Here is a 24,675-nt window from a genome sequence, read left to right as displayed (position 1 = left end):
AACCTTAAAATTTTGTGCATTCAACTTGAAAATCATATATTCTAGATCGAAGAAACCTCATAAAGCATCAAAACTTCATTTGATATAATATTACATTGATGCCTTAATCATTTATTTCATCATTGACGTCTTAATCAATATGAAGTTATACATCGTAGTGACATTGCGAGCAAATTTGAAAACTAGTTCATTTTTATAGGATCTTCCAATCCTCATATAATATTACATTAATGATTTTGCAAAACGTAAAATAATCATGACTCCGATTTGTCTCATCTTACAAATAAAAATGCAATTGTCATGTTGTCAATCTTTGTATAAGTAGTAAGAAATCAAATTAACATGCAAAAAAGCAAATTGAATGTAGGAAAATTGTATATCAAGTCAATTTATATTATAAGAGATATATCTAAATATGTAATAAGATTATAATAAAAATTAATTAGATTGTTGGTAACTGTAATCAATTTTTTATTATGAAATATAACATAAAGTTCAAAAGTTATTTTTAGAAATTTAAATATATTTTAAAATAAAAATAAAATTTAATGTAAAAGGTGTTTGAGATTGTTTTTCAAAATAACTTATTAACTTATTGGTTTAAATTTTAAAAGCCAATTCAAGCATTTTTTTAAAAAAAAAAATTTCGCATCATAGACAAATATTAAACGCTTTTAGAGTTCAAACTTCAAAAACCAATCCCAGACTGCCAGACACCCCTAAAAACATCTTTTTCTCTATACCTTTTTCTATGTTCTCCAAAGTCTAGCCTTTACGGATTTGTGAAATTACTAGATGTGTTTACTCGAAGCTGATCCAAATTACGAAGCAGATCTGCAACGCCGATAGTTCTCCGCCGCTGTGATTCGTAGACATCAGATCTCGTCTGACGCCCTCTTTTGTTGATTTTCCTCTTAAGTTAATTATTCAAATTGTATTTGTTGGTGTATCAACGCCATGAAGAAGAAGCTCGATACGCGTTTCCCTGCTGTAAGTTTTCCTCTTTCCATGTTTTATGCCATTACAAATGATAAGCATACGGTTTAGGTAATTAGGTGTCCGGTATTTGTAGTAGGTGTGGTATTGAAGATGCTATAATCGTAGCTTATTCCTATGGAAGATCTTTACTTCGCTTTGGGATTACTGATATCCTAATCATAATTGTTGCTTTTGACATGTTTTTAACGTCAAAATTGATATGGATTCACAGTCTTCTTAAGAAAAAAAAATGACCTAGCACGAAGGGAATATTGTTGTTGGTGTAAATTAACATCTGAAAATCAATTGGTTTCGTTAAGTAATTTGCATGATGGAATATGATATTTTAGAGTGATTATATTATATGCTGCAGGCTCGGATCAAAAAGATAATGCAAGCTGATGAAGATGTTGGAAAAATCGCCATGGCTGTTCCAGTTTTAGTTTGTAAGTTTCTAGTATAACCTTTTATTAGCTTCAATATTAGCCACAGACATTGTTCTTGCTTCTTAAATGTTATGTTTTGTAATATTATTTATTCAGCCAAAGCTTTGGAATTGTTTCTGCAAGATCTTTGTGATAGAACATATGATATAACTCTACGCAGAGGTGCAAAAACTGTTAATTCACTGCATTTGTAAGTCCTCCTTCCATTTCTTAAAATTCAGTTTTCTGTTAAATTACCTTGTTAAAAACACATGGATTTGTTGAGTTCAGAAAGCACTGTGTACAAAGCTACAATGTATTTGATTTTCTGAGGGAAGTTGTGAGCAAGGTCCCTGACTATGGCCATTCTGATGCTGCTGCTGGTGGTGCTGTTGGTTCTGGTGATGATCGTACCATGGTAAAGAGGAAGTAAGTTACTTTCTTAAATACATTTTCAGATTATTTATTCAGTGCCAAATTGCCAATGGAAATACTGATTACTATAACTAAACTGTTAAATAATTAAATATGAAGTTTGATTTTTCTTTTCATAGGAAAATTGCTGCTGATGAAACAAATGAAAGTGATGAAGAGTTGAAAAGAAACAGGATGGTAAAACTAAAACTCCCTTCTTCTTTTTTCCATAATTTGTAATTGTATATACCCTTTTCGTATCTATTTATTTAATATTTAATTTGAAATGTTTCACTCATTTTGTTTTAGAATGAAGCAAGGCAAACGGGCAGCAATGGTAGGGGCAGAGGGCGGGGTAGAGGAAGGGGCAGGGGCCGGGGGAGAAGCTCAGCAGATAGAGAGGCTCCCCAAACAGATATTGAACTCGAATCCTGCACGCCATTGATTCCACCAACCTCCACCACCACCGCCGCCGCCACCGCTACTGCCACCGCGATCAGTGATGGTGGTCGGGACTTTGATTTGAATGCTGGGGTTGATGAGAACATGGAGAAAGCATCCGATGGGTTAGACGGAGGAGCACCACCACCGCCACAGCTGCAGCAGCCACCACCACCGCCAGATTCAGTTCCTGCTGGTGGTGGTGGTGGAGATGGTGGTTCAGAGGCGGTTGAAGTTAAAAACGAAGATTATCTTGGGGGGTCGCTTTCAGAAATGGACAGGATGGTGATTGACACTGGAAATCTAGGACAAATTAACTCAAGGTTGGATGAGGAAGATGAAGACTATGATGAAGAATAACTGGTAGAATACCAAAATTTACATATGTTTATTATATATAAATGTTTACACTTAATTCTCTGTTTGTTTTTTTTTATCCATGTTGGTGTATTGAAAGGGCATTTATCCATTGTTGTATTTTGGATCAGAAGGCCCTTACAGTACCCATGTAGCTTGTAGCTAGTAGGTAGTAAGTATTATATGAATGATTGATTGCTTGAAGCATTCAGATATGAAATGGTAAATCTGTCAACAACTTTCTGTGTTATTAGTAGATTGATTTATCGAAGAAATGGTAAATGAATCATAAGGTAAACCTTGTTCAGCTCCAATCATAAAATACCACAATGTCGTCTTCAAACTCGAGACTTCAACTTCAGAACAATGTCATGGATGCCAGATGCGGATGTGGGTTCAAACGTTTTAAACGAACGTCATGAAGCTTCTCAAATCCACTAGGACGTTTATGGATTTGCCCTAACTCTATGGTGAGCTTATTAACATTGATATGCATCGGTTAATTTAAACATTTTTGTAGAAAACCCTAATTTGCATCGGTTAAATTAGGGTTTTATGTACAAAACCTTAAATTTAGAAACCCTAACGGTAGCTTACCTTGTTTTTTAAAATCCTTTCTCTTCGGCGAGTTTTTGAATGGAAGGATATGAAATGTCAGATGGGTATCATAAGGAAAAACTTTGGTCTTTGAAACAAAAACCAAAGAAGAAAGACGGTGCAAGCTTTGTACCCTGTTTCGGAGTTTCATTTAAAGGAAAGAAAAGAAAAGAAGAGAAATGTGGAGAGAAAAGAAAAGAATGGAAACGAAAGTAAAATGTATTTTTCTGTTCCCGAGTTCGAGAGAAAGGAAAGGAAAATTATTTTTCTTTGTGTTCCCGAGTTGGAAGGAAAAGAAATGAAAACTAAAAGTGGACAATTATACCATTGTCACAATTTTTCCATAATTTCAAATATATACCACACGATTCTCTTGAAAAACAAAATTATGCCTAAACTATTTTTTTTTGCCAACTATTGCCTACATCTCGACTTCTTTAATTATTTTTTTCACATGATTATTTATACAAAAATCATTAATACATAATTCATTATTAATCACAATTCTAGTATGTTCATTTGTATAACTTTTTCAAACAAAACCAATATAAAGTGAAAGAGAAGTCAATAAACCCAAACAAAAAAAAAACATAAATGTATGAATAATCAAACAAATTCATAAGAAACCAATTTAAAGTCAACGCAAGAATAATCAAACAAATTCCAATGTATGAACTCAAACCAAAAACCAAAAAGTATGAAGTCAAACTGATAAAAAATCAAAAAACTATCATCCTAAGTAAGTCATTTACTTGCCCCCATCATTTTTTTCAGCAAACTTTTTCGTATTTTAAATGGAACTCTAAATAATGTCCCCGCATCAGATTGATTTCGCGACAAAAACATGAGAGCTTCTGCTAATTCATCGGGTTCCAAATCCATTGGCTCTAACTCTTTATAAATTTCATCACCGGTATAAACCCGATGATGAGAGTTTTTGAAGATTTTGTTACCCTCCCTCATAGCAGAAGCCACATCTTTAACTGCACTCATAATAACCTTTTCAAACGATTCAGGTTCAGCTTCAAGTTCATCTTCATCTTCAATTTCATGTTTCCTTTTTTTACTTTTGTACTTCTTAGAACTTGAATTTTGCACCGGTGAAAAGCATGTAGGAGATAACACTTGAATATCATCAAGACCATCATCATCATCATCTTCATTATTTTTTTGTTGTTTCTCAAGTGTTATGTCATTGCTTGCTAGTAACTGATCCACTACTTCAATTGTTTCTACTTTGATATCCCCAGTCCTGTTCAATCGAGCATTCTTCTCTTTCGGAGTTTCAGCGTGCACCCCTGAAGCCCTATCTTTCGCAAACAAAGCTATCATTTCATTGTAGTTTGGTATTTTTTTGGACTTCAATGAAATTGCCTCTGGCTTTGACTGTAACACGCAATCCCAAATACAATTATTGTTAAGAAAAATAACATAAATGTATACAAACTAAGTAACATGCAATAAAAGAAACTTACATTAATTAGGTTGGCCCACACTTCCTCGTCCGCTTCAATTAGTTGTGTTTCAGAATTCCAACCGAACCCACTCAATGAAGTTACGCGGAACATGTCATACCATTGTGAGAAACCTGATTTTAAAGTTTTCAAACGATTCTTTAAATGATTTTTTGTTAAACTCTTCCCAAACTTTTGATTAAGCTCCTCCACCATGTTGGTGTACGCTTGTGGGATGAAGCTCCCACTAATCCTTAATCCTTTCTCATCTTGTGTCATCATAGATTGAATAAAACAATTATCCATCCAATCTGTCCATTTTATTTGTTCTTTCTTAGTAACTTGTTCTTCCTTCATCATTTTGACCCGCATAACATCATAAATAAACAAACCATGCATTGATAACATAAAAAATACATACTTAGAGGATGTACAAATAATGAGTAAATAACATGTCCAAAAGATAAATAACACAAATAAAGTCAAAACACTAACGATTCATACAAAATCAAGTCAAACACAAGAGATCCATACAAAATCAAATTGAAATGTTATAATAAAAACTAGTAGCTACATTGACATATCTATCTCATGGTTTCGATTTGGCAAGTAATCAGTCCACATTTGATTTGCAATTAAGTTCCTCATTCGCTCTGCCACAGCATTACCCTCACTTGTCTCTCTTATATTATGGCGCATTTCCTCTCTTGGTTCATTTAACATCTCCTGTAGGACCTCATCTTCAAGATTTTTGTCTTGATCTTCTTCTAACAAAAAGTTATGTAAAATACAACATGCCAAGAAAATGTCTGATTGTGTTTCACAAGAATAAAAAGTTTCTTGTGTACTTCTAATGATAGGAAACCTTCTCTTTAGAACACCAAATGCCCGTTCTATAGCGTTACGTAATGAAGCATGGCGGAGATTAAACAACTCTTTTGCATTCTCAAGGGCCCGAGCAGAATACTCCTTCAAATGATATCTGACACTGCGATATGGTGCCATTAGTGTAGTTGTATGAGGCAAACCAGCATCTACCAAATAGTATCAGCCTACAAATAAGTTGTAATTAGTTATGTATTAAAAGTTAGATTACACATAAGAGTAATTTTGGTATTAAAAATTTACCCTTTGGAATTAATAGTTTATCTTCTCTAGTGAGTGCATTCTTTAGCATCCTTGAGTCTGATGCTGTACCCTCCCAACCACTTAAAATGTACGTAAACTTTAAATCAAACGTACAAGCAGCTAAGACATTTATCGTAGGGTATCCCTTGCGACCACGATATCTAGGGGCATCTTTGTTAGGTACTTTGACACGAACATGTGTCCCGTCAATTGCACCTATACAATTCTTGAAGTAAGGATAAAATCGTTTTTTTTTCTTGAATTTCTTTTTGTACAACGTCACCTTTTGGTTGTTGAATATAATGACTTTCCAGCGATATAATTGCTCGGAGAACTCTATGGAAGCACCTACTTGTAGTGGATTTAGAGCGACGGTATAGCCAAGACACAAATCGATTTCTAAAATCATTGCCAACAATGTGCAAAAATCTTGCAACATGCTCTTCAACGGACATGCGTTGAGTAGCTCAAAGACCACCAACTTGTTGTAAGATAGTGCACAATTTCTTAAAAGCCTGCTCACTCATACGGATAAGTTCACGACATTGTCCACCATTTGAAAGGTCGTGTAGCAACCGTTCACGTATACGTCGTCGCTTTAAAATAAGTTTTCTAGAAGGTAATTTGGAACGGTTTGTGTTGGCAAAGGCACGATGTGTCAAAATGGCCATCAACAAGCAAGTCAGATGAATTACTTGTCTTTGCCTGACTCTGAGAAATTGAGCAGGTGTTTGTAGGTCAATCCATCGTTACCTATTTTATGAAAATTATTAAACTGTGAGTCTTGTTTTATAGGTTATAGAGATATTTAACAACTAGGATTGGTTAAGGAGCCTATGGCTTGATTTTTTAGTATTTATTACAGTGCAATGGTTCTAAATTGTGATAACTAACTCTATATCTAAACAGAGTTACAGAACCATTACAGGACAACATAAGAACATCATCCAATTTAATTTTACTATTTAAAAGCAAATAAATTAGATACCAAAGAATCTTTTGATTACATTAGACAATGTACATCATGAGGACGGACAATAGAGCAACTCAATCTTCTTCAATCTTGTACATATGGGATTGGTTGTTTGATCATCTCCATAGCTATATATCTTGATACATGGCAATCATATCAAATGGTATATATGTAATTATACTATTAGCTAGTATATTATGTATGTATATGTTCTGAGTTTTAGTTAACAAATAAAGCCGATTCTTTTTGAGTTTTAAGTAGAATTTTTATGAGTATTACTGTGTTTTAATACCAAAATTACCATAACTATAGAGAAATACAAAGAGTGTTTCTACTTTGATATCCCCAGTCCTGTTCAATCGAGCATTCTTCTCTTTCGGAGTTTCAGCGTGCACCCCTGAAGCCCTATCTTTCGCAAACAAAGCTATCATTTCATTGTAGTTTGGTATTTTTTTGGACTTCAATGAAATTGCCTCTGGCTTTGACTGTAACACGCAATCCCAAATACAATTATTGTTAAGAAAAATAACATAAATGTATACAAACTAAGTAACATGCAATAAAAGAAACTTACATTAATTAGGTTGGCCCACACTTCCTCGTCCGCTTCAATTAGTTGTGTTTCAGAATTCCAACCGAACCCACTCAATGAAGTTACGCGGAACATGTCATACCATTGCGAGAAACCTGATTTTAAAGTTTTCAAACGATTCTTTAAATGATTTTTTGTTAAACTCTTCCCAAACTTTTGATTAAGCTCCTCCACCATGTTGGTGTACGCTAAGCTCCCACTAATCCTTAATCCTTTCTCATCTTGTGTCATCATAGATTGAATAAAACAATTATCCATCCAATCTGTCCATTTTATTTGTTCTTTCTTAGTAACTTGTTCTTCCTTCATCATTTTGACCCGCATAACATCATAAATAAACAAACCATGCATTGATAACATAAAAAATACATACTTAGAGGATGTACAAATAATGAGTAAATAACATGTCCAAAAGATAAATAACACAAATAAAATCAAAACACTAATGATTCATACAAAATCAAATCAAACACAAGAGATCCATACAAAATCAAATTGAAATGCTATAATAAAAACTAGTAGCTACATTGACATATCTATCTCATGGTTTCGATTTGGCAAGTAATCAGTCCACATTTGATTTGCAATTAAGTTCCTCATTCGCTCTGCCACAGCATTACCCTCACTTGTCTCTCTTATATTATGGCGCATTTCCTCTCTTGGTTCATTTAACATCTCCTGTAGGACCTCATTTTCAAGATTTTTGTCTCGATCTTCTTCTAACAAAAAGTTATGTAAAATACAACATGCCAAGAAAATGTTTGATTGTGTTTCACAAGAATAAAAAGGTTCTTGTGTACTTCTAATGATAGGAAACCTTCTCTTTACAACACCAAATGCCCGTGAGTATATGGGTTGACCGCTTCACACCTATCAAAGTGGCGTAAATGACTAAGAAAAGTCAACTTTAATGATCTATTGCGCAAAAAAAAAAAAACATTGATGGCCGGACAAAAACACGAAGTTCGTTGTGCTACGGTGTTATTTTTCCACAAAATTACATCAATGGTCTCTATAATTTACAAAAAGTCACTACTTAAGCTCATAACCATTTTTTATATGAATAACCCTTATGGTTTCAAAATCTTGCATGATTGGTCATTGATGCATATAAAATAAAATTCATATCCCATTTAATTCATTTTCTATTTTCTTTAATTAACTTTACATAAAAAATTATTTCTAAGATAACCCCACCGCCCCACCCACACTCCACCACCACCAAGGGTGTCTTTTCCATATTTTAGTTAGAGTGAAATACATAAAAACACTTTTACTTTCATCATTTTATCAATTTAGCCATGTAAGTTTTTATGTAGCGATCAAACCATTAAAATAATGAAAGTACATTGTTATTTTTTGTATTTTGGGATTTTAATTACAAGAAAATTGGCTGCAGCAGCAGAAATGTAGCATGATGAAGCAATTACCAGATTCCTTGACAAAAAAAAAGCCTGGAGGAAGAAGTTAAGCTTAATGGAGGATAAAATCACCAAACCTTCATCCATTGCAAGCTCTCTATAGTCTATACAACAACACCGATTCTTGGAAAAAAAAACATAGAGGTTGTGATTATCGTATTCTTGTAAACAATGTCTATGATCTTCTCAAATCTTTTTTTATATATGATCTTCTCCAAGATTTAATGCTTTTTATGTTATCTATTGTCAACATGTTGATGTCTACTTTCCATTTATTTTGTTTAGATTAAATAGGTTGCTAATGACTTTCTATTTACATCAAAATGCCGACAAACAACATGATCATTCCTTTGTTATATACAAATGGATGGAATCCTTTGGTAATACTAATGGTTTGTTATGTATACATATGGAATGAAGTGTATGTATAAAATCTAGCCTATGTATGTATGCATGCATAAATGTGCAGTGTATGACTATATGGAATATAGTGCAAGTATGGAAAGTAAATAAATGTTACAAGTACATTACCATACTAAATGCATGTTAAGGAAAGTATGTTACGCTGTTACAAGTATATTACCATACAATAAAAGAAATTACATTATGTTGCCGTTGGTGAACATTACAAGTACATTATCATTACCAAAATGAATATTATGATCAAAATTAATATTACCGTCGAACAAGTTCAATATCATAATAGGAAAGTACATTAGAGGAACATTAACAAAACATAATAATAGATATATGGTAAGGAAATATATGTACCTTTAATAACAAAACAACCTCCAAAAGTGATTATTAGAAGTACTAACATCAACATTAATATAACTCTTAGTAACAACACCATCGTAATCTTCTGTTCCTACAACTGGATTTAGAAATTGTTTTTCTTCTTCAATTTAGCCTATATTTCATGAACCATATTTTTGTCCGATTAAGCTGGAAAGGGTGGGTCAATCCACTTGAAGAAACTATAATCTTTTGTATGAATCATGAAAATAAACAAAAAAAAATATTAAACATTTAATTTTAACTCTTAAATGTATCGATTGAATGCACATTTTACCTAAAAAATCAAGACAACTCATAAACCCGCTTCATGTGTTGTCTATGGTCCATGCAACCGAACATTTCACAACAACACCATAAAACACTTAATCATTTAACCATTTGATTAATGTAGGTGAATTTATAAAGCTTGGCATCGATAGAGTAGAAGATTGAAATGTTTTGTGAAAAAAAAAAGATTTTCACTTTATTGATGATTAAAGTGCCACTTAACTATTTAAGCATCACGAGCAAAAAAAATGTCATGTCATCATTTCAATACCGAAAATATCATGAACAAAGACTATTTGTATTCACTTAAGAAGTTTATGGCACGCTATGAGTTTATATTTTAAGAAAATAGTTGGGATAAACCAAGAAGAAGAAAATAAAATGATCTCATTCACAAAATTCACCATCTTTTTAGTCTTTATTCTATATTCAAGTCATTAGTCTTCTAAACCTTAATAAATTCACCATTTTGCTAAAACAAAACCATGTAATGCGTAAAAAGTTGTTCATTTTCGAATCTTAAAATTTTGTGCATTCAACTTGAAAATTGAACATTGTAGATAAAAAGAAACCTCATAAAGCATCAAAACTTCATCCATTTATTAATTAGGCACAATAGTACAACATGTGGGTTAGTTCCTTTGTGATCTTGTGTCTTTGATGATCCTCTTTATTTTATGCTTAAGATGTTTTCTTTGTAATTGTTGTTGTTTGCATCTACGGATATATGATTAATGTTAAAGAAGCTAAAGTTGATTTCACAATTAATGTCTTAACCAACATCAAGTTATAAATGACATTGATCTTACAAGCAAATTTGAAGACTAATTCATTTTGATAAGATCTTCCGATCCTAATATATTCTTCAGTTAATGACTATGATCATGACAACCTTGATGTTTGCCTATTTTACAAATAAATAAACAATTGTCATATTATCAATCTTTTAATAAATAGTTAGTAAGTAGTAAAAAATTAAATTAACATGAAAAAAAAACAAATTGAATGTAGAAAAATTATATATCAAGTCAATTTATATTTCAAGAGACATATCTACAGATATAATAAAAAAATAGACTTATTAGGTACTTAAAATTAAAAATAAATGAATTTGTTGGTAACTCTTAATCAATTAGCTTATTATATACTTATAAATAAATTAATTTGTTGGTAACTCGTAATCAAATTTTTGTTATGAAAAAAAAAATTATAACATATAGTTCAAAAGTTATTTTTAGAAATATAAATAAATTCTAAAATAAAAATAAAAAGTAATATAATTAAAAACATTATCATCTCTTTCTTTCTTTTATTTCGTATCTTTTCTCAACCTTTTTCTGATGTTCTCCAAGCTCGAGCCTTTACGGATCTGTGAAATTACTGGATGTGGTAACTCGAATCTGATCCAAACTACGAACCAGATCTGCAACGCCGAGACTTCTCGGCCACTGTGATTCTTAGAGATCAGATCTCCTCTCACGCGCTCTTTGTTGAATCTCCTCTTAAATTAATTGTTCAATTTGTGTTTGTTGGTGTATCAACGCCATGAAGAAGAAGCTCGATACGCGTTTCCCTGCTGTAAGTTTTCCTCTTTCCAGGTTTTATGCAATTACACATGATAAGCATACGCTTTCGGTGTCCGGTGTTTGTAGTATGTGTGGTATTGAAGATGCTATAATCGTAGCTTATTCCTATGGAAGATCTTAGATCTTTACTTCGCTTTAGGATTACTGATATCCTAATCATAATTGTTGCTTTTGACACGTTTTTAACTTCAAATTAATATGGATTCACAGCCTTCTTTAGAAAAAAAAATGACCTAGCACAAAGGGAATATTGTTGTTGGTGTAAATTAACATCTGAAAATCAATTGGTTTGTTTAAGTATCTGCAGGATGTAATCTGATACCTTGGAGTAATTATATGCAGGCTCGGATCAAAAAGATAATGCAAGCTGATGAAGATGTTGGAAAAATCGCCATGGCTGTTCCAGTTTTAGTTTGTAAGTTTCTAGTATCACCTTTTATTAACCACACACTTTGTTCTTGCTTCTTACTTTGTTATTGTTTTGTAATATTATTTATCCAGCCAAAGCTTTGGAATTGTTTCTGCAAGATCTTTGTGATAGAACATATGATATAACTCTACGCAGAGGTGCAAAAACTGTTAATTCACTGCATTTGTAAGTCCTCCTTCCATTTCTTAAAATTCAGTTTTCTGTTAAATTACCTTGTTAAAAACACATGGATTTGTTGAGTTCAGAAAGCACTGTGTACAAAGCTACAATGTATTTGATTTTCTGAGGGAAGTTGTGAGCAAGGTCCCTGACTATGGCCATTCTGATGCTGCTGCTGGTGGTGCTGTTGGTTCTGGTGATGATCGTACCATGGTAAAGAGGAAGTAAGTTACTTTCGTAAATCCATTTTAAGATTATTTATTCAATGCCAATGAAAAATGAAAAATGAAAAAATGTGAAATTCATTTTTATTTTGTTTTTCTTTTCATAGGAAAATTGCTGCTGATGAAACAAATGAAAGTGATGAAGAGTTGAAAAGAAACAGGATGGTAAAACTAAAACTCCCTTCTTCTTTTTTCCATAATTTGTAATTGTATATACCCTTTTCGTATCTATTTATTTAATATTTAATTTGAAATGTTTCACTCATTTTGTTTTAGAATGAAGCAAGGCAAACGGGCAGCAATGGTAGGGGCAGAGGGCGGGGTAGAGGAAGGGGCAGGGGCCGGGGGAGAAGCTCAGCAGATAGAGAGGCTCCCCAAACAGATATTGAACTCGAATCCTGCACGCCATTGATTCCACCAACCTCCACCACCACCGCCGCCGCCACCGCTACTGCCACCGCGATCAGTGATGGTGGTCGGGACTTTGATTTGAATGCTGGGGTTGATGAGAACATGGAGAAAGCATCCGATGGGTTAGACGGAGGAGCACCACCACCGCCACAGCTGCAGCAGCCACCACCACCGCCAGATTCAGTTCCTGCTGGTGGTGGTGGTGGAGATGGTGGTTCAGAGGCGGTTGAAGTTAAAAACGAAGATTATCTTGGGGGGTCGCTTTCAGAAATGGACAGGATGGTGATTGACACTGGAAATCTAGGACAAATTAACTCAAGGTTGGATGAGGAAGATGAAGACTATGATGAAGAATAACTGGTAGAATACCAAAATTTACATATGTTTATTATATATAAATGTTTACACTTAATTCTCTGTTTGTTTTTTTTTATCCATGTTGGTGTATTGAAAGGGCATTTATCCATTGTTGTATTTTGGATCAGAAGGCCCTTACAGTACCCATGTAGCTTGTAGCTAGTAGGTAGTAAGTATTATATGAATGATTGATTGCTTGAAGCATTCAGATATGAAATGGTAAATCTGTCAACAACTTTCTGTGTTATTAGTAGATTGATTTATCGAAGATCTTGTGGAATCAGAAAGAAAAAGATGAAGAGTTTTTGAATATAACTCACATCACATTACATATTCAAGCAAATGTAAATTTCAGATTCTTTACTAAAACAGTGTGGTCTTGGATATGTTTTACATGCAAGTGAGCTCCCATGATGCGTCTTGTAACTGTTAGCTGTGTCATTTATCTCAAATGCAGTCTTGTGATTACCTTGGATCTGTAGCAACAGCTTGGGAAAACAACATTGTAGCACAAGGAACTATGTGTTTTGTCCCAATTTGGTCATCAATGTTATTTTTTTGCACAATAACATTCTCCTTTTAAATAGGGGAACCATCCAAATTTAAACCAGATATCAAGTTTTATAGATTACGAGACACAGATGAAGTGGAGCAACATAGTGCGCATAAACTCCACATTTATAGAGTGTTATTTATGAAGCCCTAAATGAGTCATAAGGCAATCCTTGTTCCTGTTTTTTGCAAAATCCTCCGCCAACTCCAATTGTCAAATACCACAATGTCATCTTCAAACTCGAGACTTCAACTTGTACACAACAATTCCATGGATGTCAGATGTAGATGTGGGTTCAAACGTTTAGTGACATATTTTTGTTTTGATTAATTTTATTACAATTACTTATCAATGATCTTTGTTTATATGAATAAAATTATATTTAGGGGCCCATTTTTATTTTTAGCATGGGCCTACAAAATCAACCGACCATAGGGAAGCTCATGGACACACTTTTTGAATAGGCACATTATACACCATACCTGTCCTAATGGTGGAACCCATCTTACTTGACTAAACTCTGAAAGTGCCCCACTGCAACTATCAAAAAACAAGAAGTCCTTTTTCCAATCCCACTACTCTGGAAAAAGCTTGCCAAGTGGTGGCTTTAGTGTGGATATGAAGGCACTCACACTGTCTTTTTCTCTCACTAACACCATTAAATACCAACCTCAAACTCATGCACTACTTACCTATTTCTAAACCCTACAAGCCTTACTATTACTTTGCAAGGATTCTTGTGAACTGTTTAAGCATCCTTAACCTTCTACACTCTAGTGGATTTGATTGTCGAAGCATTGAATGTAGTTTAACAAGAAGTAACACTGCAGGGAACTATCTTGTTTTGATATTTCAGTTTAATGCTTAGGGTTAGGACTAGATGATATATGATGTGTTTGAATTGGCTTTATGAACTTGAAAGACATTTACATATTATATTATCAATGACTTATACAATATTCAGGTGTAATAGCCTGATAGGTTGTTCAACTTGTTGACATCGGATTTAAGTAGCTTGACTTTTTTAGTCCAATCAGATCAAGCTTTATTATGTCATGGAAAGCATAAGTATCAAATTCAACTTCAAAAAGATTCTCGTATGCCATTCTATATCTTATCCAAATTAAACTAGTGTTCAAGGGATTTGAATTCAAATATTGACTTCTAACATTTGCTTTGGATGTATCTTGTATTAAAATGATACACAAATTCAAATTCAACATCAACATATTTAAACAATAAACAGGAATCTTTGAATTTGAATATAGATACAAGTTATTTTAGCACAAAAATTAAGACTTTTAAGTTGTAAGGCATTCAAACTTCTTATTTTTTTTTATCCATGTGGGATACTTGTTTCAGTTCTTTGTCATATACTTCAAGGCTAAATGCAAGAAATAGCAACGTACTTTATTTGTTTGTATATTATAACATCCTACTTTCATTTTTTCCTATCAATTATCACAGCGCTGTACTTTTAAAAATCTACCCAATTATAACATTATACCTTTACTTTTTTTTTCTTATTAGGGCATTAAACTTTCAAAATTTTACCCATCTATACCAGTGAAAAAGGCTTTGTATTTGAAAGATATTTCTATAATTCGATAGAAAATTAGGCTCCAAAAAATCCAACATCTTTCTATTACCAAACCTTCTGAATCAACACAATTTTCATTTTCATATATTTGTACAATACAATATAGTAAGTAACACATCCTTTTTATATAAAATCAAGAAACCAAAAAAATGATTTTCACAAAACAAAATATTCCAAAAATCAAAAATCAAAAATCAAAAATAACTAGATTGAACTTGCAAGAGTTCAAGTTGAGCCAACAACTTTGCCACTATTGGTTTCAACTGCAAATCTCCATTTTGTGCAACATCAATCAACACCACTTGAGCAGATTCCCCATACTTAACTCTATACTCTTCAACCCTAAAAACTCTCTCCAAAATCCAAACTGCTTTTTCTTTCGTTTTTAAACTCCCCAATTCCATAACTTTTATAACAGCTTCAATCCCACCCAATTTCTCAATAAACCCACACCCATTTTCCCATATCTCTTCTTGCAAAAGATTCGATAAAGCATCAAGTACATTTTCATCACCTTCCCTTTCATTACCTTTCAAGACTTGTATCAATAAAGGAACACCACCTGCTTTCACTAAACAAAAACTGCTCTTCACAAAACAGTAACCATTATGAACTTCACAGAAGGATTCCACAGATGGAGGAACACATAACCATCTTGACATTTTTGCCTTTCTCAGATTTAAACTGTTTCTTGATAACTGTGCTAGTGAGATTGCAGCTCTGCTTTTGGAAACTATCGACCCTTCTGATAAGAGCTTTATCAGAACTGGGATTACTTTATTTTCAGCTGAGTAAAGTTGTAATTTCACATCAGATGTGATTGTAAATCTTATGAGTATACCCGCGATGTTTTCAAACAAATGGGATGATAAAGTTGTTTGCTTTGAACAAATGGACACAAGAACAGGTAGTAAGTTAGCCTTTTTGAGTATCTCTGTAGCTTTTTTGTCATTAACAGGAAGATTACTCAGGATTCCAGCAGCTGTAGCTTTTTCGGATTCGGATGTTGAAGATGATAGAATGTTTACAATGATTAGAAGATGAGTTTCTCCTAATTGTTCTGTAAGTTCATCGGATAACTCTTTAGATAAAGTGTAAATCAAATTGAAGGCACCTGTTCTTGTTTTGGGATTAGTTTGATTAAGAAAAGGTAAAAGAAGTTGAATTGATCCGTTTTCCTTCATTTTTCTTCTGACTTTTGAAGCAGTAGAATGAGAAGCAATGCTGTTTAGAGCTTCTAGAAGGTGGTGTTGGATAATGGGACTTGAAAGATTCAAAAGTGAGAACATTTGAAGGGCAATTCCATGGTTGACTAACATGGAGTCTGACTTTGCAATTCTTGCAAGAATGGCTGAAGCTGGTTCGCGAAGTGTCATGAGAACAGATGTTACAGAAAACATGAGTTGAAGTAGTGAAGGGACAATTCCGGAATTTATTAATCTTCGTGTGTTTTCTTTTAATGTGGATAAGTTTTGTAAGGCACTTAAAGATGAAAGTTTTGATTCAAGTTTTCCTTCTTTGAACATTTTAACTAAAGGTGGAATTGCACCATCTTCTCCAATTGAAGCCATGGTTTGATCTCTAAGTTCCATTCTTGAAATCGCAGTTGCCATGAGAATTTTACTCATGTCAGATCCTGCAAGAATTTATCAAATTAATCATTTTTATTAATGGGTTTGAAATCTTGGAAATAAATAAGTAAATAATACATCAAGTAAAAGGCTTTGAATCTTTGATGAAGTTACCTTCTGTTAAATACTTTATTAAAGGCTTAAAGTAACCAGCTTCTGCCATATGAAGGGCATTTTGGGTATTGCTTGATAAAGCAGCTAACAATCTTCCTGCATCTTGTGCAGCTTGTTGATCTTCACCATTGAAAATAGCAACTAACATAACTATGCATCCTTGAATTCTTCCAATTCTTCTTCTCACATCAGAAACATCAGAAAGAGATGATAACAAGCCTACTGCTTCTTTCTGTTCTTCCTCTTCACGAGTCAAAGATTTGACCAGTGCTGACAAATACTCTACCTCTGTCATCTTGCTCTGCACGTTATTTGACTGGTAAAACACACAGTTACACACACACACACACACTAGAAGTGAAAGAGAGAAGAAACATACCTTAATACCATCATTTTGTGCAACAAGGGATCTCAGATTTTGAATGATACTCAAGCGATTAAGCGGTTTTGCTGAAGTTAACCTATTGAAAAGAATTGGGACAATTTCTTCAGAATCAATCCATTCATTTGTAGCTTTATGATCCTTTATCAACGTGTCCAAGGCAAAAAGTGCAAGTTTTAGCTGTTCATCATCTCCACACTTGAGGTACAAAACGATATCTTCAACAGTAGAACATGAAACAACTTTTTCCTCTTCAACTATCTCTCCAACAACATTCTCCTCCTCTTCATCATCTTCCTCGTTTTCTTCTGTTTCAACATCATCAAGAAAGTCTGATTTACTATCAGAACTTGCAACACTGAACTGTGCAACACTCATCATCTCTCTCCTTAAAGTTTCAAGTTTTTCTTTACCAGTCAATGAAACATCATGACTAGCAAACAGAACAAGGCCTATTGACCTGCCAAGATTTTCTGTGATCTCTTCAATTCGCTTGTTTGGTGAAGATGAATAAAGGGGACTTGCAACCAAAGCCTTAGCCCTTTGTAGCTCTGTTTCAAGAGAGTCAACAGCTTTTCTAATGGGAGAAGTCTCCATGATCTTGTTTTCCTTAAATTCACTGAGAATTACACCTAATTTACGTGTAGAGTGAGAGAGTTCTGATAGAGTTTCGGAATCTTTTGTTACACTGCTACTTGCCTCATCAGCGTCGGGAACAATAACAGAGAGGCTTTTACCCTCCATTTGAAGAAACCAGCTGACGAAAAGCAATCACAAGTAAAGAACGCTTACACACACACAAAGTGAAGAGAAGACCTGGAATAAGAGATGACTGTATCGGAATTATCCAATATTGGAATCAAGAAAGTGTTCCATTTCTTTTAGACAATTCGGCGAACAGTTGGTGAGCAACGAACGATGATTCTTGGAACCCAAAAAAATCTTGAATTGTTGGTGTTTTGTCGGGTCTCCCAAACGTGAAATACAAAGTTTGGTTGTTTGACAGATGATTGAAGGAAGGAAAAAGGAGATGCGTGGAGGTTGACTTCGTCTTCGGGGTTCATTTTCCAACTAGTTACGTTGAAGATGAAAGAAAAAGGTATAACCATAAAGAAAGAATGAGGAGAAACTTCCAAATGACGTGACCTGAGGGCTGAGGGCCGAGGGAAAGACAAATGAGAAAAAACAAAACCTTCAAACTGGCGTATGAAAATGGAGGGGACGGCGGCTGATGCCGATGGCCGGGAGTATTTAAATCGTGCTGGGGTTGGTAACAACTAACAATGGATTGGACTCAACACCATTACCATTGTTGGTACTCGTGAACTTGCAATCATCGCCTGTTTGATTTTTCCAATAGGCAATAGCTTATAAAAATATAATACTTTTTAGTATAATTTGGATAAAATCTAAAAGAAGTTACAATTTAAACTAAAAGATGGATCTAATTTTTGGTTTTTGTCTTTTCACTCGATTTCACCCGGTAAAAAATGTTATTTTTTTAAAATAATCCAACTGTTAGTATTTTCTTTAAGAGTATTACAATGGTTCAACTATGCTACTTGGCTTAATATTGCATCTAGTAAGAATGAATTACTTGATAATGATATATGTCTTGATGATCTTTTTGAGAGAGTGGTGCATAGTTGTGATCATACTTTCTTTTGGAAAGATAAATAGAGAGAAAAGTTACACTTAAGGAGTTCTTCCCTAAAATTTATATTCTAGTATGATTGGAACAGGGAACGATTCTTGTATTGATAGCTTTTCCTAAGTGCAATTGGGTTCCTTTAAAAGTTTCTTGTTTTTCATGGAGGCTTTTCAAAAATCGAATTCCTCTCGCATCGAATCTTACTATGAAAGGTTTGTATGCCTTCTCTAGTTTATGTTCCTTCGACAATTTGGAGGAGGAGAATGTGACATCCCCATTTTTCACGACCAGAAAAGACCGATTTTGTTTATGCTTTATAAAAATCAGAGTACCTCTTTTAATAAAAATGTTGCGGAATTTGTTCCCAGAAAAACATGATAAATACGTTATCAAAGCATTTCCGAAGAAATGTACTTCATTAAAAAAAACTCGGGATGTCATGTTCGATACAGATCATAAGCATAAACAATACAACATAGGCCTTACTACATTATTCCGTATTTACATGCCTAAAATCCCTTAATCTCTCATCCAAGACATCACATCTATGCTCATGCGCCACTACCTGTAATACAAGAAATTGAGTGGGTCAGGCTTGGGAGCCTGGTAAGCACATAGGATTTTCAACCCACAATAAATAAGTTTATTAATTTCATCTACCAACAATAACCCGATTACCCGTTCCCGTTATCCTCACATTACGTCCCTAAAACACCTATCATAAGGGACCTAGACTAAGGATCAACATCGGGATGGACACTAATGCTAAGGGGATTCCTCAGCAATAAATGTTCTTAAGGCAACCATGAGGGGGATGAAGTACACCCGGTGAGCACACAGTTCAAATAAACACACAGTTCAAATAAACACCTACAGGTTGCGAGCTTGCTAGCGTTCCACTGGACTGTCTAGAATAGTTCGTGGTCGTCATCTATACTCCGCTAGATGACTGGATCATCAATAACATCTATAACGAGGCCTCTCATTATTTTATTTTGTCCACAACAACTATTCATCTACCCATGTTTTACCCAACACATTTTGTAGATATAAAATACATATACAGTTTAAATCATTTAAAACATGTATAAAATCGTTCATCCAGCATAGATAACAAGTATACAGATAATATACACACACAACACGTAATTTATATAAAATACTTCATATCTATGTGTAAGCTGAAAGTAACTATGCACTCACCTGGTAAGGTGGTGACTCGGTACTCGGACGACACTTCATTATCTCAAAACAATTTTCTCTTGACAAAACCTAGTATCAATACCACTAGGGTTTAGTCTAACGTTAACCACGACTAATTAATACTCTAGCTATTATTACTATTATATAAGCGTTAAGCAACACTCTTATATAACTCATAATAATAGCCCAAATAATTATTATAAGGTCCTAATAACGTTACTATAATTAATTAAAAGCTATATTAAAAATAGCGTAGGCGTAGCTCACTTACAGCGGGTTTTCTCGAAAACCGGGCTCTGCCGGAGCAGCGTTCCCGAGCCGAAAGGCTATTTTATCGGGACTCCGGGAGCCTCGGGGCTTCCTTCGGGTGCTAGGGAGGTTCCCTAGGCTTTTTGGGGGCTAGAGAGAGAGTATAGAGAGAGAAAGTGAAGTTGGGATGGTGTGAAGAATGAGGGAACCCGGCACCTCTATTTATAGGCTGGAAAACAGCTCTACTCGTCGAGTAGGTCCTCCTACTCGTCGAGTCCATGCCACATGTCACCTTCTGGTGGCTTGCCTTGGGGAGAAAGCAATGGCCAAGATTGTGCCACATCACCCATTTTCGCACAGCACACTTCCGACTTCTAAAATCCGTAACTTTCACATACGACCTCCATTTTTGACGTTCTTTATATCCATGCGTAGATAAAAATAAGATCTACAACTTTCATTTTGACTTCGTCGGCTAATTCTCGACCGATCATAAATTTAACAGTACGAGGAGATTATACTGTTAAATGTTCGCGTAAAATTCATAACTTCTACATACGGACTCAGTTTTCGTCTGTCTTTTTACCGTTAAGTTCCTATTAATGAGATCTTCAATTCTCATTTAGTTCGCGTAGGCCAAAAACCGCTCGATCTAAAATTCGAGTTTCGGGCTGTGCACTGCTAAGCCAAATCTTAGAAAATTCATAACTTCCTCATACGAAGTCAGATTTGGGCGTTCTTTTTTGTATGTTCTCGGTTTAACGTATACTACAACTTTTGTTTAGATTTATAAGGCTAAAAAGTCCTCCATCGTAAATTCACTATTTACGTCTCCCAATGTCGTGCCGGTTTTGCCGTAAAACTTCGACGGACCATAACTTCTTCGTTATAACTCGGATTTCAACGTTCTTTATATGTACGGAACCTTTGAGACGTATTCTACAACTTGGTTAAGATTATTTATTCTAAATAATCTTTTGTCAAAAAGTCATTTTCGACCCCTATTATCTCTAAATTGACTAGCCCGGATCTACGGACGTTACAGAGAACATTGATCATGTGTTCTTCAACAACTCGTTTACTCGTGAGATTTGGAATTGACTTGTTTCGTGGAGTGGTGCCTTTACGGCTTGCTTCAAGTAGTTTGGTGTAGCTAAAGAGGTTGCTTAAAGAGGCTTGTGGGAATAAACAGTTCTTGAAGCTCATATTAGCTTTTATTTTTACCATGTTATGGAGCGTTTGGAATGCAAAAAATGCATTTATTTTCATAAATTCAAAGTGCACTCCATAAAAAGTTATGGATGACATTCAAGTCTTGGTGTTTAACTAGATGAAATATAGAGCTAAAAGACATAGTTTAGTGTTGTGTTTTTCTCTTCGTTTGGCTTGTAATATGTAATTTTGTTTAGCATCTTGCTAGTCTGTTTTTTATAAAATTTTCTCGCCTTTCCCAAAAAAAAACTATCAAAAATGTTCTATAAACTCATTTATTTAATTAATCATTTTTAAACATACATTATTCCAATAGATTTTTTAAATAAAATAACTAATATATCTTCATCTATCAAAAATGTTCTATAAACTTATTTATTTAATTAGTCGTTTTTAAACATACATTATGTAAAAAATTATCACTTTGATCCAAAATGGTTTGGACTAGCATCAGTGGTCCAAAAGTTTGATTTTGTTGCGAGTTTGGTCCAAAATTTTCAAACTTTTTATAAAGACAAATTTGCCCTTGGTGTTTTCCACCCCCCCCCCTTCCTTTTTTTAATTACTTTGTCATTTTTCTATATATATATATATATATATATATATATATATATATATATATATATATATATATATATATAAAGACAAAAGAAATCACCCCGCCACTACCCCCATAATTTATACCCTCTTCCACTTAATCTCTTTACTTCACTGAAGCAAGTCGCTAGAGATCTGGGAACACTCCGGAGCAGTCATCGGACTACCATTGGAACACCAGTAGACTACCATTGGACCACCACCACCATCACATGTCAACACCCCCCACGAGCTAAGAACAAGAGAGTATGAAAAAAAAAATCTAATGAATTCAAGCCTAATTTTTCAGACCACCACCACCATCACCTGCCACCAGTTCAACACCACCACCAACATCAATTTTTCGGTAACAACCGTCATTACACCACTTCATGAATGCTTCTGAAAGCCCGCCATCACTGATCAGAACACATCCGATCTGAATGTCGCCAGTGCCACCCATTTCACTGCCTCCTTTTAATGTCACCACCACTGCCTTTCTACCACCAACACATGTCAAAATACTACCACCACAATTCAAACCCCATGAACACTCCGATTAGGGTTTTCATCTTCAACCCCCATTTTCTCTGCTACTGCTAACCTTCGATCAGGAAGACAAATTGATATTTAAAGAGCTAGGGTTTTGTGTATTTGGTCATCTACAAACAACAAAGACTCTGAATCGGAAACCTTCGCTCCTCCGACAAAGACGTTGAGCTACAACCGACAGAAACCTCGTTGATCATGTTACAGCTTCGGAGTTCCTTGTTGGTTTCAAGATCTGGAAGGGAAAAATCACCGAAAAAAACCTATAACTGCATGCTGCCCTTCGTCTTCTCCTCTGACTTGATCTTTGATGCAAGTGGTGTTGAAAACCCTTGGGAGTTTTGATGCCTCCGATTTGTGAAAGGGAGGTCCAACGCCATCTTCCTCAGCAAACCCTAGCTCGAAGCAAACCCTCCTTTGTAGAAGAAACAAAGAGCATGTTGGCGAGGGTTTTAGTCCAAACCTTTTTGGACTAAAGTGGCAATTTTCGTCATACGCCAGGGAACATTTTTGCAGTTTTGTCTATCTAAAATGTCAAAAACAAACAAAAATATAAATACAAAATGTCAAGTTTTTATTTTATATACATAAAATACGAGAAATACGTCAGGGAACATTTTCACAAATAAGTTGTCATTAAATATTTACTAGAAATAATTAATTAGTAGTGAAATAACAAATATTTAAAACTAAAATATAGGGGTGCAAACGAGTTAAGCTACTCGCGAGCTACTCGGGATCGGATCGTTAAAAGCTCGACTCGAAACCGATTTTAAACGAGCCCGAGCCGAGCTCGAGCTTAATATTAAGCTCGTTTATTATACGAGCTCGAGCTCGAGCCTATGTCATTAAGCTCGATTAGGCTCGCGAGCCTAAACGAGCCTTTATATAATATAATTTATTATTATTTATATATATTAAAATAAATACATATTACAGGAATTATGGATTTAGGGTATTGGTAAACGAGCTTCTTAACGAGCTCGAGTCGAGCTTAAGCTTATTTAGGCACGTCAGATAAATAAAGAGTCGAGCCCGAGCCGGAGCCGAGCTTGTATAATTCTTTACGAGCTCGAGTCGAGCTCAATACAAGAAAGCTCGAATCGAGCCGAGCTCGAGCTCGAGCTTCATATAAATTAAACGAGCCCGAGCCGAGCCTGGTCAGGCTCGGGCTCGGCTCAGCTCGTTTGCACCCCGTAAAATATAACTAAATGTGCAAAATGGAATATGATTAAACAAAGGGGTTAGATGTATTAACCATAAAAGTATATCTTACCATTCAATATATATCGAATTGTCAATAAAAATAAGTATATCATTTCTATGTTTTAATGGTTTTAAATGGTCAACAAAAAACAAATAATAATAATAAACTATAAAAAAAAGTTCCCTTGATCAGTGTTCTCTAATGACATTTTAACTTATTTGCCTAAAGACAAAATTGCAAGAATGGTCATGTTGGATGGAAATTGCCACTTCGGGCTAAAAATGTTTGAAATAGCACTCATGGTTCAAAAGTTTTCATTTTCTTGCCACTTTGGTCCGATTTACTTTAAACTTTTTTGAAATGACGATTTTGCCATTTGGTTTTTTCTTTTTCAGTTTTTTTAATTTATTTAAATACTTTTATACTTAAAAGGAAAAAAATACATCTCTCTCTCTCTCCCTTTCTTTCTCTCTCTCTCTCTCTCTCTCTCTCTCTCTCTCTCTCATAAACACCCAAGAACATATACATAGGTTCAAGATAGGTGGGAACCGAAAATTTTGTAGTGTCATACAAAATATGTGCCACTAAAGCTAATACTATAGTGGCACAAAAACATATTGCCACTAAAAACTTGTTCCAGTAAATGTAATTTTATTTGTAGTGAGTTGGGAAGGATGCATCTTTGGGTCCTTTTGAGACTTAAAGTCTAGATCTTGGTGGTTTGGACCTTCCTAAT

At 34.5% G+C, this 24,675-nt stretch overlaps 5 protein-coding genes across 5 annotated transcripts; 2 read left to right on the top strand and 3 right to left on the bottom strand.

Annotated features, from left to right (window-relative positions):
• Positions 1–694: 694 nt before the first annotated feature.
• LOC145104357 (uncharacterized) lies at positions 695–2,853 on the top strand. Its single transcript, XM_079041618.1, has 6 exons — positions 695–990; positions 1,352–1,424; positions 1,521–1,614; positions 1,695–1,832; positions 1,958–2,015; positions 2,127–2,853. The coding sequence occupies exons 1-6, from the start codon at positions 958–960 to the stop codon at positions 2,616–2,618; spliced, it is 888 nt and encodes a 295-aa protein (XP_078897744.1). The 5' UTR covers positions 695–957; the 3' UTR covers positions 2,619–2,853.
• A 1,103-nt stretch (positions 2,854–3,956) lies between these two features.
• On the bottom strand, positions 3,957–5,065 carry LOC145104480 (uncharacterized). Its single transcript, XM_079041719.1, has 2 exons — positions 4,688–5,065; positions 3,957–4,598 (listed from the first exon to the last, which is right to left on the bottom strand). Exons 1-2 carry the CDS (start codon positions 5,063–5,065, stop codon positions 3,957–3,959), a joined length of 1,020 nt encoding a protein of 339 aa, XP_078897845.1.
• Positions 5,066–5,236: 171 nt separating this feature from the next.
• Positions 5,237–7,671, bottom strand: LOC145104479 (uncharacterized). The gene is made up of 4 exons (XM_079041718.1): positions 7,342–7,671; positions 7,069–7,252; positions 5,795–6,193; positions 5,237–5,700 (listed from the first exon to the last, which is right to left on the bottom strand). Exons 1-4 carry the CDS (start codon positions 7,669–7,671, stop codon positions 5,237–5,239), a joined length of 1,377 nt encoding a protein of 458 aa, XP_078897844.1.
• Positions 7,672–11,148: 3,477 nt separating this feature from the next.
• LOC145104346 (uncharacterized) lies at positions 11,149–13,247 on the top strand. Its single transcript, XM_079041610.1, has 6 exons — positions 11,149–11,423; positions 11,774–11,846; positions 11,933–12,026; positions 12,107–12,244; positions 12,352–12,409; positions 12,521–13,247. The coding sequence occupies exons 1-6, from the start codon at positions 11,391–11,393 to the stop codon at positions 13,010–13,012; spliced, it is 888 nt and encodes a 295-aa protein (XP_078897736.1). The 5' UTR covers positions 11,149–11,390; the 3' UTR covers positions 13,013–13,247.
• A 1,958-nt stretch (positions 13,248–15,205) lies between these two features.
• On the bottom strand, positions 15,206–18,641 carry LOC145104345 (U-box domain-containing protein 44-like). Its single transcript, XM_079041608.1, has 3 exons — positions 17,290–18,641; positions 16,911–17,211; positions 15,206–16,801 (listed from the first exon to the last, which is right to left on the bottom strand). The coding sequence occupies exons 1-3, from the start codon at positions 18,034–18,036 to the stop codon at positions 15,360–15,362; spliced, it is 2,490 nt and encodes an 829-aa protein (XP_078897734.1). The 5' UTR covers positions 18,037–18,641; the 3' UTR covers positions 15,206–15,359.
• Between the last annotated feature and the right edge of the window lie 6,034 nt (positions 18,642–24,675).

The sequence above is a fragment of the Lactuca virosa genome, chromosome 4 (genome assembly GCF_052849685.1).
Source record: "Lactuca virosa cultivar CGN04683 chromosome 4, Lactuca_virosa_CGN04683_v6, whole genome shotgun sequence".
Classification (NCBI taxonomy): domain Eukaryota; kingdom Viridiplantae; phylum Streptophyta; class Magnoliopsida; order Asterales; family Asteraceae; genus Lactuca; species Lactuca virosa.
This window is presented reverse-complemented; position numbering and strand designations above follow the sequence as displayed.

Bases quoted from the DNA above. Each gene is read 5' to 3' on its own strand.
- LOC145104357 (XM_079041618.1), top strand. From the start codon at position 958: ATGAAGAAGAAGCTCGATACGCGTTTCCCTGCT. The intron at 1,425-1,520 runs GTAAGTTTCTAG...TTATTTATTCAG, and splicing joins GGCTGTTCCAGTTTTAGTTT to CCAAAGCTTTGGAATTGTTT. The intron at 2,016-2,126 runs GTAAAACTAAAA...ATTTTGTTTTAG, and splicing joins AGTTGAAAAGAAACAGGATG to AATGAAGCAAGGCAAACGGG.
- LOC145104480 (XM_079041719.1), bottom strand. From the start codon at position 5,065: ATGCATGGTTTGTTTATTTATGATGTTATGCGGGTCAAAATGATGAAG. The intron at 4,599-4,687 runs GTAAGTTTCTTT...TGCGTGTTACAG, and splicing joins TGTGGGCCAACCTAATTAAT to TCAAAGCCAGAGGCAATTTC.
- LOC145104479 (XM_079041718.1), bottom strand. From the start codon at position 7,671: ATGATGAAGGAAGAACAAGTTACTAAGAAAGAACAAATAAAATGGACA. The intron at 7,253-7,341 runs GTAAGTTTCTTT...TGCGTGTTACAG, and splicing joins TGTGGGCCAACCTAATTAAT to TCAAAGCCAGAGGCAATTTC. The intron at 5,701-5,794 runs GTAAATTTTTAA...ACTATTTGGTAG, and splicing joins TAAACTATTAATTCCAAAGG to ATGCTGGTTTGCCTCATACA.
- LOC145104346 (XM_079041610.1), top strand. From the start codon at position 11,391: ATGAAGAAGAAGCTCGATACGCGTTTCCCTGCT. The intron at 12,027-12,106 runs GTAAGTCCTCCT...TGTTGAGTTCAG, and splicing joins ACTGTTAATTCACTGCATTT to AAAGCACTGTGTACAAAGCT. The intron at 12,410-12,520 runs GTAAAACTAAAA...ATTTTGTTTTAG, and splicing joins AGTTGAAAAGAAACAGGATG to AATGAAGCAAGGCAAACGGG.
- LOC145104345 (XM_079041608.1), bottom strand. From the start codon at position 18,036: ATGGAGGGTAAAAGCCTCTCTGTTATTGTTCCCGACGCTGATGAGGCA. The intron at 17,212-17,289 runs GTATGTTTCTTC...AATAACGTGCAG, and splicing joins CACAAAATGATGGTATTAAG to AGCAAGATGACAGAGGTAGA. The intron at 16,802-16,910 runs GTAACTTCATCA...AAATTCTTGCAG, and splicing joins AATAAAGTATTTAACAGAAG to GATCTGACATGAGTAAAATT.